The sequence below is a fragment of the Sander vitreus genome, chromosome 19 (genome assembly GCF_031162955.1).
Source record: "Sander vitreus isolate 19-12246 chromosome 19, sanVit1, whole genome shotgun sequence".
Taxonomy (NCBI): domain Eukaryota; kingdom Metazoa; phylum Chordata; class Actinopteri; order Perciformes; family Percidae; genus Sander; species Sander vitreus.
In genome coordinates, this window is record NC_135873.1 from 13,346,463 (window position 1) to 13,365,788 (window position 19,326).

The 19,326-nt window shown below is 41.7% G+C and overlaps 1 protein-coding gene across 1 annotated transcript in view; it reads right to left on the minus strand.

Annotated features, from left to right (window-relative positions):
- The window catches only part of dnah2 (dynein, axonemal, heavy chain 2), an 80,626-nt gene that overhangs the window by 13,950 nt on the left and 47,350 nt on the right, over positions 1 to 19,326 (minus strand). The window contains 20 exon segments of the mRNA XM_078276366.1: positions 211 to 402; positions 685 to 875; positions 1,343 to 1,526; positions 1,777 to 1,925; positions 2,886 to 3,072; positions 3,421 to 3,547; positions 5,315 to 5,514; positions 5,745 to 5,889; positions 13,028 to 13,161; positions 13,280 to 13,428; positions 13,562 to 13,712; positions 14,285 to 14,351; positions 14,526 to 14,674; positions 14,914 to 15,036; positions 15,735 to 15,899; positions 16,050 to 16,166; positions 16,569 to 16,738; positions 17,965 to 18,106; positions 18,380 to 18,496; positions 18,723 to 18,933. Of these exon segments, the coding sequence (XP_078132492.1) occupies positions 211 to 402; positions 685 to 875; positions 1,343 to 1,526; positions 1,777 to 1,925; positions 2,886 to 3,072; positions 3,421 to 3,547; positions 5,315 to 5,514; positions 5,745 to 5,889; positions 13,028 to 13,161; positions 13,280 to 13,428; positions 13,562 to 13,712; positions 14,285 to 14,351; positions 14,526 to 14,674; positions 14,914 to 15,036; positions 15,735 to 15,899; positions 16,050 to 16,166; positions 16,569 to 16,738; positions 17,965 to 18,106; positions 18,380 to 18,496; positions 18,723 to 18,933 (3,070 nt within the window).

Here is a 19,326-nt window from a genome sequence, read left to right on the forward strand (position 1 = left end):
TATTAACAGACTGACTTTGAAATGCTAGATATAGCCCAAGAGCAAATGAAATTCTCATCTGAAGAAAATAGACAGAAACAGTAAAACTAGACTGGCAAGAAGAAATGTGAACTATCCATTAGCCTAACTGGCCCTCTTTTTGACAGGGTATGAATTGCATTTCTGTCTTTGACTGTCAATGTTTCCTTCAGTATCAGATGAGGTCCTGACCTCAAAATCAGAATCGTTGAATCCATAGATAATGTTCCAGCCCAGCTGTAAAAACTTCTTCCTTTCCAGCAGGATGCTGTGAAAAAAGCAGAGGGAAAAGAGCATCTTCCTGTAGACTACTGGTCTTGAGCAGCGGTTGAACTGAGCCTCTGTTACCAGCTGGTACAGACGCTTCATGTTGGCTTTCAATCCCTGAGGATAACAGGGGACAGTGTTAATATTATGGAGACAGGTAAAATATGCAAGTGGCTGGTAGATTTGCTTCACTCGCCAGCCAAAAAACAATGGTAATCTATTGAGTGGCTGGTAAAATCTGAACATTCACTAGCCATTTGGCTGGTGGACACTGTATAGAGGGCGTCACATGAACACATTTGTTGACATGTATATCATGCATTTATGCCTGTGTAGTATCTACTAGTATTTACTAGTAGTATCTTAAGTCTGGAAATCTGTGTGTATGAGCACATGCACCTTCGGTGGTTCAGTGGTCATCTTGATGCCAGCCTGTAGGATGGTAATGGGAAATTCAGGGTGTGGTGAAGAGCTAAGCCAGAGTCTGAAGTTTGAGTGGGGCTTCTCCACCTGTAGCTGCTCCACCAGCTTGTCCAGCTCAGGCATCCATGAGAGAGAGAGGTGGCAGTTGGCAAGGAAGACCCAGTGACCTGGGCAGAGAAAAAGAGGGCTTGAGATAAGCTGATATAAACCATTTAGATTTTTTATTATCATGTCTAGTTGTTTTTGTGTGTTTGGATAATTTGGTGGTGATGCATTACCCAAGTACTATGCTACCTGGTAGTAAGCAGGCAGCACCAGAACAATAACGCATACACATCACCGACAGTATGATAATACTAACATCCAAAACACATGATTCACTCTCAGTGGTTTCTGTGACTCATTCTTTGAATGAGTATGTAGTTCTGCTTACAGTTGAGTAGGTGGTCCTTAATGTGTCCCAGGACACATACCGTTTACACTGCTATAAGAATGTGGTCATATGTGGCCTAGACCATTGTTTCCCAAAGTGGGGTCCGGAAACCGGGAGAAACCGGGTGAAAAATTACACTGCTAAGCAACTGAATGAATCTTGGACAGAAGAACAGGAAGAAAGGCAGAGCAATTGGTGCACCTTTCTTGACGCCCTCCTCTATCATGCTCTTAGCGATGGGGGCCTGTCCCTGACCCAGAGAGAGAGCATGGAAGTCTTTGCTCATACCAGAGGCCTCAGCCAGCTGGAGCAAGGCTCCTGTTGGGTCCACCCCAGGAGACAGAACAAAGATCAGGGGAGTCATGCTGGTGGATTCCTCCACAACCTGGGGATAGGGCAGAGAGAATAGAGTCAGTAGAGAAGGATAAAGGAAATGAGAATAGATGAGCCAACAAGGTGTAACTCACTTGACACCTAAAAGATGTGATTGGCTTTGTGAAGTTTTCAAGTGAGCTACAATCAAATAAAATTATGCAAATGAGATGTGAGATTTGTTTCATTCACACTCAAAGCTTAAAAATATTATACTCAAGACAGAAGAAGCAACAGGGATTTAATAAATAGCAGACACTCACAGCCTTCATGTCGAGAACAGGCGGCTCCACAAAGCGAGAGCCGAGGTTGTTAACAATGAAGGAGGTGACGCACATGGAGACACGGTCCTGACGCAGAGAGCGCACTATCAGAATCTTTTGGAGCTCATTACAGTTATTCTCCCAATCACCTAGAAGGAAAGAAACATAGAGGAACGGTAAAACCAGGGAATTCAGGGGTGAAGGATGGCATGATTAACATGATGTGGAGAAGGCAGCTGCGTAAAAAAGATGTGAAAATGGTAGTGAACTAAGGATAAAGTGAGGGAAAGCTGAAAGAAATGTAGGATAGAAATATACTTCAGCAGCCCTGAGCAGGGGCGTATTCATACAGAACCCAACTTTGTCAAATCTAAATCTAATAATGAAATAAAGCAAAAGAAGACACAAAACCCATACATACAAACCCACACACACTCTTGCTCTCTACTATCTCTTTGTGAACCAACCATTAATTAATTGTCAGTTATCAGAAATAGCAGAGAAGAAGACGCATTCATCATCACTGGGGTATAAGATACTGTATACACACACAATTCAAAGGTACTAATAGATTCTACATGACACTGGTCATGTCTATGGTACGCATACTTGTATTTTATATGAAATTGTTGGGTGGTCTTCTCTCCATGAAAGACATGATACTCATTGGTATCTTTTTTTATCTATAAGGCTCTTGTTGGAAAACTACCATACAGAACTCTGTTACTCAGAGGAACATTATCAGACTCGCTGTGCTTACTGGCTTTTGCTTCATGTTCCATGAGCTCGGGCTGAACTTAGAAAAACTGCTTTTAACTTTAGTGTACCTGACTCCTGGAACAAATTACAGCACTTCCTTAAAATCAACTCACTTGTGCCTTTTGACGATTTAGAAATCTGGTTTTAAACCTGCAAACTTCTACTTGTACTTGCTTTACATAGTTGTACTTTCTTTTGCATCCTTATTATCCTAATTTATTTATCAAATCAGTTTGATAAATAAACACACCAATGTCAGTCGAGTATGCTCCAACTTCATTGTTCCTAGTGGGAGGAGTTTTCTTTTGTAGCAAAGTACCAAAGAAAAACCTCCCACAACACATACAGACCTGGTAGAGTGGCATTCTCTGGCTCAGCACTGGTAAACCAAAGGTTCCAGTCTTGGGGGTACTGTTCAAAAGAGGCCATGATGCCATGGAAGTTTAGCAGCTTATCCAGCTCTGTGATGTTGTCCCAGCTGGAGTCTACGAGCCAACTGGTACAGGGGTTGTCCATCTGATCCTCCTTATCAAGTACCTAGAAACACACCCATTAATTATCAGTAGTCAAACTATCCTTACAGTGTATCAATAAATAGACTAATCAACCCAGTCATACAGCACCAGGCCTGTCCCAGGGATATTAAGAAATTCACTGGCGAAGGTAGTTATGAAAAAGTATCCCCTAATAGCTATGCAAATCTTGGAGAAACACATTGTGAATAAATGGGCTGTCTTTAAAGAGGAAGTTTAACTTCACAGTGGAAGTTCTTCTGGGGCATTTAGTGTGTTCCAAGCCTTTGAAATAAAAGGTTTGTCTTGTTGGATTATCTTCAATCAAATAAGATGAAAACAAAATGTTTGTGTTTGTTCTGTGCTTTCTTACTAGCCCTCCTCGGAGGAAGAAGCTGTATTCATCCATGTTGAGTTTGCCAGCCACCTCCAGGATTTTGGCACACATCTGGAAGCTGAAGAGCAGCTTGTGGACCTCAAACAGACCACGGCACGTGTACCTGCAGAGGATAAAACACTGAGTTAGCTAAAGTAAGTTCACAGACTAAGTGTATGTTTTTTATTGATCATATCAGAAGTTACCACCCAAATTTTGTATTCATGAAAACAGCAAAATTTCAAAGTGGCTTGTTTGGTGCATTTTTTTTTGTTGCATATTTTTACATGTAGCTCTTAGTCTTGGCCCTCCTTCGCTACCAGATGGATCTGACCCATGAGTTTGCTGGGGGGCAAGGGGAGCACTGCCCCCTGGTGGCTGAAACGGGTAATTGCATTGTTTAAAAAATGAGTGGAATAATTACGTCTGGCATGACCAGGTATTTTATAAATATCTTAAATAACACAAAACAACTAAACGGTGGTAGGTAATACATCAGATTTCATATACTGCTTTCGTAAAAGAAATGTATTTCCTGGCTGACGATGGGAGCAGCAGGACGCAAAAAATGAAAATTACTGTAGCACTAGTCTGGACATCTTGCCGTGCCAACATTGCAATAAAGGTTTCCTAAATGCCATGTATATAAATGTGATGTCAGCTTACTAACTTTAACTTACTTACTTTAGTTGAATTATCCCGCCACCGTCTGTCTATTGTGTTCCAAGACAGCCGTGCCGCGATTGGATTTCATAAGGGTGAATTGTTAAATTGTTACAATGTAATTTAAAATCTGCTTTAAAATAAACATATGTGTTTTGGAATATAATGTTCAGCTTCGGCAGTGTTAAATATATACGACTGAGGAAGCCTAGTGACGAGTCCATAGCAACCAGTGCTGAAGTTTCTCAGTGTCCTTTGCTGAATGGTCTCAATGTTTTATTGTTTTATTTCATATGAATACTAGTTTACTAGAGGAGTAACTTAGTATTTGAAGTAATGCAGTAATGCAGAAGTGTGCATTTAGTTTCCATGCTTACTGTGTTTTCACAACAATGTTAGTGAGTAAATCTACTGAAATGGCCACCACACCATAACAGAGGAGTGGGATGTGTAAGATGAGAATGCAGAGGTTAACTCATGTATGTCATGGCTGTAAAAAATCAAATGACATCTGTATATCTTTGCTAAGTGCAAACTAGCACATAAGGGGAGGGTCATGCCTCTTTTTCAAATCATTTTGGAGGGTCATAGAAAAATTATTACTGGCGAGGGGAGGGTCAAGTCTTTTTAGCCTAAAGGTACCAAAACTCCTCCGGTGGCCCCTTAAATAAATAACGAACGGTCCCTAACTGGGGCGTTTTGGGACCGAATGGTGAGGATTGATGTGGACGAAATACACACAGCGATACACCGGCAAATTGGCTGACAAATTACGTTTAACCATGTATCCAGCTAATTTAAATAGCTCACGTTACTGTTTTGTGTGAACTGTTAACTTCAGTTAATATTGTTTGTGGCAGGGTTTATTGCGGGGTGCAAATGTCCAAAACATGTTCCTTCCCGAGACCATTGTGCACAGTCACTGTCGCTCATTATTTGAAGTTTTGGCCACATTCAACATGAACATTATAATATTGTAGATATGACAGAAAACACGGAAAAGCATAATATTTCCCCTTTAAAGAAATGCAAACAACCCAGAGTGTTTTTTTTCTCCTATTGCAGTATATGTGTGGTTTAGCCAGACCTTACTCCACAGCGCTGTGGAGATAGGTCTGGCAATGCGAGATTATGCAGCAGCTGACTGGCATTCACTTGACCCACGAATACCTGCATGCAAACCAACATTATTCATGAAAAGGGCCTCTCTTGATATTTCCTTGCTTACTTGTATACTGCATATGTGTGGTAGTCATTGAGGTTGGTGATCCTTTCCTCCAGCTTGTGGCTGCGCTTGCTCTTTTCTATGCTAAGATTGAATAGGTTAATGTAGGCATCTAGTGAGAACTGGTACATGGGGTCAATGCGGCCCATGTCGTTTAAGATGAAGAAGAGAATGGAGGCTCGCTGGGCACATGGGCGATAGGCCTGTTAAGAGAGAGCCCTTTAAGTTATATACACATACAGTACTGTATGCACAAGCTGACATGCAAATAAACACATTCCATTTTCAATTACTATATGCAATGCCCATCACAACTTTCCAGAAACCCCAGTGAATGCTTACTTTGTCTTATCAATGGACCAACACCCTAAAGGTATGCTATCATAAGACCTAAAACCCCCTCTGCCCCAATCCTTTCATCCTAACACCTGACCTCTCTAGCAGAGTCGATCTTGATCTCGGTCTGTTCACTGCTTTCCAGCTGCTCTGAAACCTCTGTGGCTGTCACTTTGGATGTCTGCAGGGTATTCACTAGCTGCACATCATCCAGCAGTGAGCCAGTCGCCTCATTCAGCAGCCTGGTAGAGTAGACACATACGCAAAACATGTTTATTTGATGGAATCAGGTCACATTACTATAAAGTTGCTAGATGACATTTAATGGTTTGGTAGGGTGTTAATCAAGAACTCCTCTGAGAAGTACTTGTTGTTAAGTTACGAATAAGTGACTAACGGTATTTGATAGGATAGAGCTAGGTGGTTGCTAATTTCTACAATTAGTAGTAACGGTACTATAGGAGCCATGTATATTATGTTTGTTTATGGTTTATAGTTTTCACCTATTACGTAACGTAGGACGTCATGGGGGTTGGTCTCACAATAAACAGTCTATTTATACACCTGGACACCTGCATGGCGGAGGCTAGAGAGGGGGTGAGCTTGGGTTTTTGCATTTTCTGTTGACCGCAAGTTTCTCCACATTTACGTTCACCTTTTTGCATTATTTTTCAGGCAATTGGATTTTGTTTATTCATATTTTTTCCGACTTTCAAACAAACAATAAAAAGTTGAAAGCGTATCTCAGAGTGGATCTGAATTATTCTAACGGCGCGTCATACAGGTGATTGTTCCCTGATTCAGCGGCTTATGGAGGTTGCAAAGAAGCCGCTACAATTAGTCAACAGAAAATTTAAATGAAAAACGGACAACACTGGATCACGGAAGGACTCTGTTGGACTCAGCGCTCACGCTGAATGAATGACTGGAAAGCGCCTAATGGAATATGAGGATTAATTGGCCCAACAAATAACGCACTCAACAATGCAGTATGTAACTTTGTATTGATTTTGGCTGTGTATTGTTGTTTGAATACAGCTTAGGAATTGTTACTGTCGCTGGTCCACTGGGGACAAATTGGTTGTTGGTACGTGCATGCTTGCTTTGTCAGAGGCTTGGATCTCCGTTTAATTGTCTTGGCGCTGTGGTCCTCCGGTGTGGTGGATTCACGTGTTGCTGGATTGTTTGTTTTGGATGTGCTTCATGAGGTCGAAGTGGAATCAAATGTTGTTTCTTGGCCGAAAGCTTGGATGCATTAATTATACAAATATCATACTGGGAAATGCAAATGATGAGTGAATTAAAGGATGATTCTGACGTGGAAATGCAAATGATGAGTGAATTAAAGGCTGGTTCTGACGTAATTGGCCCTGGAATGGATGAATCTAAGAGACAAAGAAATCTCACTGTCAAGGCCTTGGCAGGAAAACTACAAAAGCTTCAGAAGGAATGACAAGCAAGTGTTAACAAAATCAAAGCCGTCATTCACTCTACAAAGGATTTGATGCAAATGGATGAAAATGCTTACGATCACAACTGGGAAATATAATAAAATTGTTTGAAGACGTAATTCTACACCATGAAGCAGTGATTGCCTTACTTCCTGAAGAAGAAAAGGAAAGACGGAAGGAATGGTTTACAAGCATCAGTGAACGCACCACTGGATTTATTAAGGATGTAAAGAGATGGCTATCTGAACTGGGAAGACCTTTTCCCGACGACATGAATACAAATACAGCACTACAAAGTATAACTGAAGATGACCAACTGGTTCAGGATAAAATTTGCATCTCTGCTGTCAAAGTGCCTGATAATGTGCCACATGAAACACAAGATGATATAAAACCAAGAGACAGTGTCTCAAATGTTGGAAGGGGAAACTCAGGAAGACAAAGTTCTGCAGGGTGCAGAAGCCACAGTCAATCAAGGTCTATCTGCAGGAGGTCCAGTCATTCAACCACCTCCTCAGCGTGCATTAAAGCTGAGGCAGATATGGCTGCACTCATAACACGGCAACATTTATTGAAGGATAAACATGATTTAGAAGAGCAAGAGGAGCAGCTACGGAAAAAGAAAGAGCAACTCAAACTTCAAGTTGAAATTGCAGCAACCAGGGCTAAAGTGAACGTGCTCAGAGGGTCTCCTAATCCAACTGTCATATCTGATGGCATGGAATCATATTTTGAGAGAGGAAAATATGAAATGAAAGCGCTCAATGCTGAAGCTGGTTTATTCTTGCCTCAAAGCATTCAACAGGATCGACAAAGTCAGCCAGCAGGTGACAATGCTGACCCTCACTTGGCGGGTGCAAGATCTAAGGATGTAAATGGGAAACGTAGACTTAAAACTACATTATTGAGCCACACTGAGCCCCAGAGACACGAAGATACATCACAATGCCCCAATGCAGAATTTCATTCATCAAACATAAATGCAGCAGTGGTGTCAGGAAGCAGCGGACAAAATCCTGTATTTTCAATCATGGAAAAACTAAATGAAATAACAGCTTTGTTAGCTCAGCAGCAGTGTCTCTCATCTTTGCCGAAGAGAGAGATTGAGGTATTTGATGGTGATCCTCTACAATATCAAGCTTTTTTAAGAGCATTTGAGCACAGCATTGAAAGCAAAACTAACAACGCAAGAGACTGCTTACACTTTCTCGAGCAGTACACCACGGGGCAGGCAAAAGAGCTCGTCAGAAGCTGTCAGCATATGGCCTCTGATAGAGGTCATGCCAAGGCCAAAGCTTTGTTACGAGAGCATTTTGGAAATGAACAGAAGATGGCAACAGCCTACATGGAAAAGGTTCTTTCATGGGCATCAATAAAATCTGATGATTCAAAAGCTTTAAAAGCATACAGTCTCTTTCTCAGAGGATGTTGCAATGCTATGGAAGAAATCCAGTACATGTCTGAGTTGGATATGCCCGCCAATATGTTATCTGTTATAAAGAAACTGCCCTATAAGCTAAGGGACAGATGGAGGACTGTAGCCTGTGAGCTGCAGGAAAGGCACAATCGCAGAGCTACATTTGCAGACATCGTCAACTTTATTGAAAGACAAGTGAGGATTGAATCCGATCCATTGTTTGTGGACATAAAAGAAATCTAAGAAGGGGCATAAGACAGTGCACACTTATGCTTTTCTAGATCATGGGAGCACAGCATCATTTTGTACAGTGGGACTGATGAACAAACTGAATCTCTCTGGAAGAAGATCGAGCATTTTATTGCGAACCATGGGACAGGAGAAGATTGTGGAAAGCTATATTGTTCCTGATTTAGAAGTAGCTGGATTAGACAGTGACTGTTACTGTGAGCTACCCAACAGATACACACAGAAGAATATGCCAGTGCACAGAGGTAACATTCCACGGCAGGAAGATATTCACAGATGGCCTCACCTGAGAAATGTTCTTCTACCTGTAATAGATTCTGAGATTGAGCTGTTAATCGGCTCAAATGTGCCCAAGGCATTGGAACCTTTGGAAGTCATCCAAAGTGTAGATGACGGACCCTACGCTGTAAAAACAATTCTAGGATGGACTGTGAATGGACCTTTAGGAGGTGACCGCAGTTGTGACACTGTTTGGGAACAGCCCCAGGTCTGTGTCAACAGGATCTCGGTTGTAAGACTGGATGAACTGTGGAAGCAGCAGTTTAAGATTGACTTTCCTGAAAGTGATCAAGAGGAACAGCAGGGATTATCAAGAGAGGGCTGCCAGTTTATGGACCTTGTTACAAAGTCAGCTAAAAAAGTTGGAGGCCATTATGAAATTGGCTTACCTTTACGGAACAAGAAAATAAACATGCCTAACAATCGCAGGATGGCAGAACAGCATGCTTTGAACCTGAGGAGGAGGTTTAACAAAGATGCCTCATTTCACACGGATTACTCTGTCTTTATGAATGATATCATTTCCAAGGGTTATGCACAGAGAGTTCCAGCTGAAGACTTGGAACGCAGTGATGGTAGGGTGTGGTATCTACCACATCATAGAGTTTCCCACCCTAAGAAAAAGAAGATTTGGGTGGTATTTGACTATGCAGCATCATTCCAAGGGACATCTTTGAATGATCAACTCCTGCAAGGCCCGGATCTTACTAGTCCATTGATTGGAGTCATGACTAGATTCAGAAAAGAGCCTGTTGCAATTATTGCGGACATTGAAGCTATGTTTTATCAGGTGAAGGTACCACATGAAGACTCGGACCTCCTACGATTTCTCTGGTGGCCCAATGGGGTCTTCAGTCAGGACTTGGAGGAGTACAGGATGAATGTTCATCTGTTTGGAGCTACTTCATCACCCAGTTGTGCAAACTTCGCCCTCAGAAAATGTGCAGAAGATAACAAAGAGGATTTCAGCGACAAAGTAGTCGACACCATTCTGCACAATTTCTATGTTGATGACTGCCTGGTTTCAGTTGCTACAGAGGAGGAGGCAGTATCTCTTTATCATGACCTGAGAGCCATCTGCTTTAATGGGGGTTTCGTACTCACAAAATGGGTGAGTAACAGTCGTCATGTGCTGGCTGCTATACCTAAAGAGTAAAGAGTAAAAGATATGAAATACCTGGATTTGGTCTATGATCAACTTCCTGTGGAAAGAGTGTTGGGTGTACAGTGGTGTGTCCAATCTGATACATTCAAGTTCAGGATAACATTCCAAGATAGACCTCCTACCAGAAGGGGGATCCTCTCCACAGTCAGTTTGATTTATGATCCCTTAGGATTTCTGGCTCCTGTGGTGCTCTCTGCTAAAAAGATCTTACAAGATCTATGTAGAAAGGAGCTTGGATGGGATGACACTGTACCACTATCAATTTCTCAAAAATGGAGATTGGATGGAGGAGCTCTGTCAGCTCGAAGACTTCAAGGTAAATAGATGTTTGAAACCTGCGGAGTTTGGAGAAGAAACATCCACTACAGGGGAAGGGGGCTATGGAACAGTGACTTATCTGTTGTTACAAAACAATCATCAAAAGGTGCACTGTGCCTTTGTAACGGGAAAGTCCAGAGTTGCCCCATTGAAGCCGATTACGATACCTCATATGGAGCTTACGGCTGCCACAGTTGCAAGTCGTATGGACATGATGTGGAGGAAGGAGCTGCAAATGCAACTTCGAGACTCAATTGTTTGGACGGATAGCATACTTGAAGTATATCAACAATGAGACCTCAAGATTTCGAACATTCGTGGAAAACAGGGTTTCTGAGATCCTTAAAGTTTCAAGACCATCACAGTGGAGGTATGTGAACACTTCAAGTAATCCTGCAGATTTGGCCTCTAGGGGGTTGAAAGTGGAATCCTTCTTGAAGAATAGGACATGGGCGTCTGGGCCTCAGTTTCTTGTCCAGCCTGTGGAGGAGTGGCCTGTAAACCCTGATGGTTTACGAGAAATCCCACCAGAGGACCCTGAGGTTAAAAGGAGTGTCACAGTGAATACTATACAGACTAAAGTCGAGGATGTCGATGCAGTAACACAAATTATCAACTACTTCTCGTCTTGGATTCACTTGAAAAGGATAGTATGTTGGATCCTTAGGCTCAAGAATCTGCTTTTGTGTCTTAGTCAGAAGAGGAAGCAAAAAAGCCTTGAACTTGCTCAATCTGGCATGGATGAAGCCAGCAGATGGCAGACTTACCTCAGGATAGAGTTTCCCCGGATGAACCTCCATTCACACATGTTGGAGTGGACTATTTTGGACCCTTTGAAGTAAAGCGTGGTAGGAGTGTAGTGAAGAGATATGGAGTTCTTTTCACATGCTTAGCCATAAGGGCTGTCCACATTGAAGTTGCACCGTCATTGGATACGGATTCCTTCATCAATGCTCTTCGTTGGTTCATAGCAAGACGTGGACAAGTGTTAGAACTACGCTCGGATAATGGCACCAACTTTGTGGGAGCTGAGCGTGAGTTAAGGGAAGCCATCAAAAACTGAAATCTTGCTCAGATCCATGATACCCTTCTCCAAAAGGAAATAAAGTGGGTTTTCAATCCCCCAGCTGGTTCACACCATGGAGGTGTATGGGAGAGATTGATCAGATCTGTGCGAAAGGTCCTGTATTCAACACTAAAGGTGCAGTGCCTGGACGAGGAAGGTCTTCACACAGTCCTCTGTGAAGTGGAAGTTATTATTAACAGCCGTCTCATAACCAAAGCATCCACTGATCTTAACGACCCGGAAGCTCTAACCCCTAACCATCTTTTACTTTTAAAAACCACGCCATCTCTGCCACCAGGACAGTTTCTAAAGGAGGATGTATATGCCCGTTGTAGATGGAGACAAGTGCAATACATATCCAATCTATTTTGGAAAAGATGGATCGCGGAATATCTGCCGCAACTATAGGAGCGTCAAAAGTGGTCAGGTGTAAAACGGAACTTCATTCCTGGAGATATCGTCATCATAGTTGATGATTCAGCTCCTCGCAACTCATGGTTGACTGGAAGGATAATTCAAACTATCCCGGACAAAAGAGGACTTGTACGACTGGTACGGATTAAAACCAAGACCAGCTGTCTGGACAGGCCCATCACCAAAGTTTGCCTCCTGCAGGAGACAGAAGAGTCGTGAGGAGTAGCAGCTGATTCTCTGACCTATTGACTTTTACAAACTGACTTTCCTTGATTGGACTAGACATGAGGGGCGGTAAAAAAAACAACCTTCGAGAAGAAAGAAGAATATGACAATGTATACTACATTAATAAGCCTTTTTTTATTTACAGGTCTCCTATGTTATATATTAATTATTATTATTGCCGTATAATAATTAGTGTGTACATGTATAGCCATGTATATTATGTTTGTTTATGGTTTATAGTTTTCACCTATTACGTAACGTAGGACGTCATGGGGGTTGGTCTCACAATAAACAGTCTATTTATACACCTGGACACCTGCATGGCGGAGGCTAGAGAGGGGGTGAGCTTGGGTTTTTGCATTTTCTGTTGACCGCAAGTTTCTCCACATTTACGTTCACCTTTTTGCATTATTTTTCAGGCAATTGGATTTTGTTTATTCATATTTTTTCCGACTTTCAAACGAACAATAAAAAGTTGAAAGCTTATCTCAGAGTGGATCTGAATTATTCTAACGGCGCGTCATACAGGTGATTGTTCCCTGACTCAGCCTCTCGGCGGCTTATGGAGGTTGCAAAGAAGCCACTACAGGTACGATTAGTTACTAAGATTAGTAAATTCATTTTCTATTATTTTGGGCCTTTATTTAAATCTTGACTTCAATACATTTAATTTTAATTTAATTAGATTCTTAGAGAGGTTAGTCTTGCTGCTATCACTAATGCCACTCAAAATGTTCTTAACATTACCAGGATGACAACAAATGGAACTACTATTATTGTTACTAGGTAAACAACCTGAGGATCTCATCCTCCAGCTCCTGCAGGCTTCTTTTGCCAGAAGCAATGCTGATCACCAAAGAGTCCTTCTGTTCTTCTAGCTCTGGACGCTCCTTGCGCACCACAATTCCCAGTAGTTGGGCTTCCAGACCCTGCACACACACACAAACACAAACAATCCCATACACAAACAGACAAAAGACAGTAAGGCAACAGCTCATACACTCAAACTGTATGTTCACACAAATGACACAACACACACACACAGACCTGCTCCTTGACAGCAAAGTTGACTATGGTGGTCTTTGTAGAAATCTCTGGTGTGTAGTGGGGGTTAGACAGCTTGGTGGTGATGTAGAAACGAAACTCTGGATTGTACTCCAATTCCTTATCACCAAGTTTCAACAGCAGCCTGCCACCTGGAAAAAGTGCACACAAATGTACACCCGTACCCACACAAGGATTCAGATACACCTTTAAATTTAGCTGAACTTCACAAAACTGTAACAGCTGGTATTTTGATTTGAAAAGTTGTGTATATGTGTGTCTGACCTATCCGTGTCAGGGATTTGTTAAGAATTGGGTTGAGAGAGGGGTCCAACTCCTCCTGGACATTCTGCAGCAAAACAGGATTCCCAAACTGAATGGCGTTCTCCAGCACCCGTAGGTAGTCTGGCATTTGGAAGTCTATTACTTTCAGGCCCTGCACAAGTGGAGACATACACATAGGACAGAAAAAGAAATGGATTATGTACCTTTTGTATGAACCTTTTCTTTAATCAGCAACCAGTCTCCTTCTGCTGAGTACAGGTGGAGAAATAGAACAGAGATAAGACAAACAAAACCCTGCCTGTCACACACAAGCACATACAAACTGCATCAGAAACAATCACACACATCTCTAAAAATGTTCAAAATTAAAGGTTTAAATTAAATCAATTGGTTGAGACTGTCAATGTCATTTTAAGTTAATTCAATTTACACTGTGCAAAGTACCGGAAGACAGTCTTCCTTATTTCAGTTTTTCAGGTACGCTGAGCAGAGGTCCACCGAAAGTTCAGTTGAACTTTGTTTAAAGCTGCGCTGAACTTTGTGGCTGATATAGCTACCAGGTTTATTACAAAAACACTGTTTGAGTATCTGAAACATAGTGATCTACTGCGTACAACATCATCACTCCAGCTGTACAGTATACATAATGTATAACTCTCCAACAGTAAGGACACAATAACATTGAATACAAATCATAATAAGACTGGCTGAGTCAAGACTTACTCTCTTCATCTCCATATTCTTGATCCACTTTAGAGATTGGCCTTGAGGGTCCACCATCAGTGGCCATCTTGAATAAAAGGCAAGGAATAAAACAAGTCAACTTGTATTTACAGTATGAAACACGTTTTATACAGTGAACACAACCAAATCCAAGAAAAACAAACACAAAAGCATTTTAATTTAGTATACTTACTTGACTATAGCTAATCCTTTAATAACAATTGTGTCTACATGTACTGACCGGTTTCCGCGGGTGACAATAACTCCATTCTCAGTAGAGAATGCGTCAGAGGGCAGGCCCTGAATGTTCCAGTCTCTCACAGCTGTAGGCTTGGACAGAAAAACTGCAAAACTAAACCCTGGTGTGCATGGGATCGCCAAGTCCCATACCTGAGGAAAGGGCAAGCACAGAGTGAGAGAAAAAGAGAAAGAGAGAAGAGAAAGAATATTGTAAAACATGGGGTTTGTTGAAAATACCACTGTAAATTGTAAACTTTAATTTCCATTTTAGGAGGACACTTCATGACTTGCTTGTAACTAGTAGAAGGAGTACAAGTATATGGCCAGCTTTTAACTGAACTGCACAAGGATATATGTTTTTATGGGGTGTGTGTGTCTGTGTGCCTCACCTCCTTCATCCAGATGGCAAGCAGCTCGTCTCTATAGTTGGAAAGGAAGGGTCCCATGTAGGACAGGAAAGACGCTGCTAGCAAACAGTCTCCCACCAGGTATCCCATGTTTTCTTCAAGACCCTGAAGCACACACAACCTGATTACATTAAGGTGACCAGATTTCTGACACAAAATCCAGGGGTATTTTCAGCAGAAGCGTAAATACTTCCAAAACAGGTAACACTGCCCCAGGGGCGTCACTAGACCTACAGCTGCACTGGGGCACAAGCCCCCCTAGGGGGGTCCATGGGCATGCTCCCCTGTAAGAAAAGTGTCTACTGTCTATTTTAATGTTTAAATGCATCAATCTGGTGCACTTTGAAAATAAATTCAGACAACCAGCGGGGGGGGGGTTTACTTGTTGTTTACCTTACTACGGTGGCAAAGATGGGTCGTTTGTGATTTAATAACATTTCGCTGTAGAGTAATTGATCCCAGAAGTTCGAATCTGTGAATATCTTTCTAACTTTACCGAAGTTGAGCTCTGAGCAGCGCTTGCTCTGGCTGTCTTGAGCCTGCGCATGTAGGGTGCGCGACTATACGTTTGGTCAATTTTTTCTTTCTTTCATTCCAATTTCGGGTCTGTGAGTCACAGTGAAAACCAGGGACATTTCCGGGGACAGCTCCAGCCGGGGACGTCTGGTCACCTAGATTACATAGGTACGCATGTGTGCAAATGTGAGAGTTATTATTGGGGTGTGTGTGTGTGTGTATGTGTGTGTGTGTGTGTGTGTGTGTGTGTGTGTGTGTGTGTGTGTGTGTGCTTGTGAATGACCTACAGCAACTCTCTCCTCCCAGCGGACCCTCTCTCCAGCCAGTCCAGTGACCAGTTTGTCAGCTCGGTCCAGTTTCACCTCCATCTCAGCTGATTTTTTCCTCAAACTCTCCTTCATGGCCAGCTTCTCACCGAGTTGCTTTTTCAGCTGCTCTAGCTTCTCCCCGACCTGGCCACACGCACAGCAATTATTTAATATTATCATATTGGTCTTGTCATATGTAAACTAGATTAACTATAATGCTACTGTTGCACTTCTATATAAACTTGAACTGGCTTGAGCTAGTATCTAAATGTCGATCAAGCTAGTTGTAAATACCTCTCGCAGTTTGTTCTGGGCCTCGGCCAATGCAGCCTGTTTCTCTTCTAACTGGGCCGTGGCAGCGTTCAGTTGTGCCCGCTTTGGCTCCACCACCCTGAAGATACGGCCATAAACCTGGAGGAACGGCGTACATATCCATGGATTTAGTTTTGCCTTCTATTTTCCTGTTCATGTATTCATTTAACAAATAGGTCTACTTTTTTGTGAGTGCTCCTTTGCTCTGCTTATTTTGGCAAATGCTTTCTGCTGCTGCTACTGTATGCAGTAACGCACCTAATGCATACAGCTCATTGTGAATTTGTACATGTGTGTCATGTCACAGGGCCAACATGTGCACCGTATTCTACATGCATTAAATAACTAACTATTCAAAGAATAATTAATTACAAATAATTAATTACAAACTTTTATGTACGCTTGTGGGTTTATGGTGTCTATTCATATCTATAAGCATGTGTGAGTGTGAGTGTGTGTGTGTGCGTGTGTGTGTGTGTGTGTGCGTGCGTGTGTTAATACCTCCATAGCTCTAACCCACATGCAGAGGGACTTGGCAGCCAGTGACACTTTGCCGATGATTTCTGGCTGGAAGTCTACCTGTCTGCAGTACTGGCCGATCTTCTTTAACACACGGTCCGATATATTGTCCTTGTCAAAGTAAACTAATGTTTTGATGAAGTTGCCCTCACCTGCCAGAAACATTTCAAGGTCACATAAGTGAAAAAAGTTTGGTCTATTATATGTGGCTCTCAGTTAATCTGCTAAATAATTTCCTTGACCTTTTTGTTTTATCTATTTTTATGACAACTCTACAGATTTGTGATCATCAAAAGGGAAATGAAGTGCATTTTGTAAACGATTTCTTTCACTTTCACAGAAAACATTACAACGTACACCACTTGAAAAAAAAAAAGGCTGAGGGTCAATCCTTTTGTAGCTTTACCTTATAATTTAAAACTTTAAAACTTAGAATTACTTTCTCCTGCTGAAATCGTCGTAAATTGAAAATAGAAATGTATACTGCCACATATAAATGTAGATGACAAGGAAAGGAGTATCCAAATAATTACATTCATTAGATATAGGTGATTATGCATGCCTTTCCTATAACGAAACACAGATACCTGCTGATATGATGTGTGTACTGAAGTTGTGTGTGAAAAACGTGTTTCAAGGGTAATTATAGTGCTGTTGCTTATTATTGTTGTTGAATGGGCTTTTAAAAAAGTACACCAGAAACGTTTCCTTGCAAGTCAATTTTGGTGCCACTAATTTAATTTTTATGTTTTACCCAATTTAGAATAGCATGCTCCCCTTGCACCGCTCTTGACTTTGACCACAGCTTGTGACTGGTAAAGTTGGAGCCAGGCTGTAGAAAACCAATGAGTGCTGAGCAGAGGAAACAATATAATTTGTCAGCAATGCCAAAAAGAATCAAATGACCTTTTGGAATAGAAATGTTTTGTGATTATGTGTTTGATAAATTATATTTTTGACATGGTACTACAGTTTGAGTGTGTAGAAAGAGTGTTTTTAATTAGCTTTTGTTTTATGTTCTCTATGTCTATTTGGGTATCTTGTTTCAGTTTGCCCCACTGCACTAGGGAGGATTGCACCTTATAAACTGAGAGCTCAATAGTAAACATAATGATAATTTCAATCACAATCAATTGTCATAAATAGCAGAAACATGGAAAATAAGTCCTGGGTTTAAAAAAGCACAAAGAAAGAGTGAATTATACCAATGGCCTTACTGAGTGGACTTCTAATGTATATCTGCGATACCCTTCTTTCCAGTTACATCTTTATGTTCTTTAGTGTAACTGTTCACAACACAGTTTTCCCAATTACTTTGTTTCTTTGCCAAACTCTCCCTTCATCCATCCCTAAATTCTGCACCGTAGCTGTCTCTCACCCAGCTGTCTCTTAGCCTCTGCCCAGGTAGGCTCTTTGCCCAGAAGAGTCATGACAGCTGTCATCACTGTCTCCACCAGTGTTGGGGGACGGCCATATGACTTGATCTCTGTCATGTCCTTCTTATTTAGAGACTCCAGGGCCTATGTGGAACGAAAAGAGAATGTGTGGACGTAAGAAGGCAGTCATGTTTAATTCAAATTTAGACAGAAAGCACATATTCAAATGACAAGGTGCTTACATTAGTGCAAAAGTAGAACAGTCAAATATACTGAAAGGTCAAGGATCATTACCCATCAAATATCAAGGAAATAATTCAACCAAACATAATAATGAACAAAGTGAGCACATACAGTAAAGACAGAATTGCCAACACAAAGAGGGACTGGCAGGAACAAAACAGGAAAGAGCTCTACCTTCATGGCCTCTTCCAGTGCAGGCAGGGCCTCGTCCAGATCTCTTTGTGCATTCCCAGCCAAGGCTTTACACTGTATCTCCTCTGCCCTGATTTTCTCACTGTTAGCACTGACAGCCTTAACAAAAACATACACCAATGTGTGATTGACTATAATATGTATCTTTCCTATTAGCCAACTACCACAGACACTTCCAAAACATAAACCACAAATGTTACTTCTAATCCAATGGAATGACTGGGTAAGCCAGGAGGATGTGAATCATGTGAATGCCTTAATCAAATTATTACTTTAATCTATTTAGTAAATTGTGTGTGCATCTTGGCATGTTTGTGTTGCTTACCTTCTGCTGCTGATCAGCCTCTCTCGTCTGCTGTACAATGACAGACAGGAACTCGTCACACTGTTTCTGGAACTCAGCCACCTGCTTTTTTGCCTCCTCGAGCTCTACAGACATGGCCTCTACCTTCTCCCGTGTGTCACTGATCTTGAAAAGGCCATTACGCAGCTTGCTCACCTGCTCCCCCAATTCACTGCGTTTCTCTGCCAACAACCTGCGCGCACGCACACACGCGCACACACACACACGCACACACACGCACACACACACACACACAAATGATTGACAAGGTGATTGTAACAGAGACAGGCATTTGGTGAACTGAACAGACAGACAGAGCCATTCATCCACCGGTGGCAACTATAAAGTGAATAACTTCCATACTAGAATTAACCAGGTTTGTGTTATACTTAATCTTGTTCTGGTTTAGCTCTATTCTGATGCATACAGCACCCAAAGCACCCATACCTAATGTATGTGTAGTTCACAAGTGTTTGCGCTCGCACGCTTAACTAGTTTATAACAGGACCAGTTTAGTATAACCGTCCATGTGGCCCTCACGACACACATGAAGCATTAAAAGACACTGTGAAAAGAGAAGAAAAGA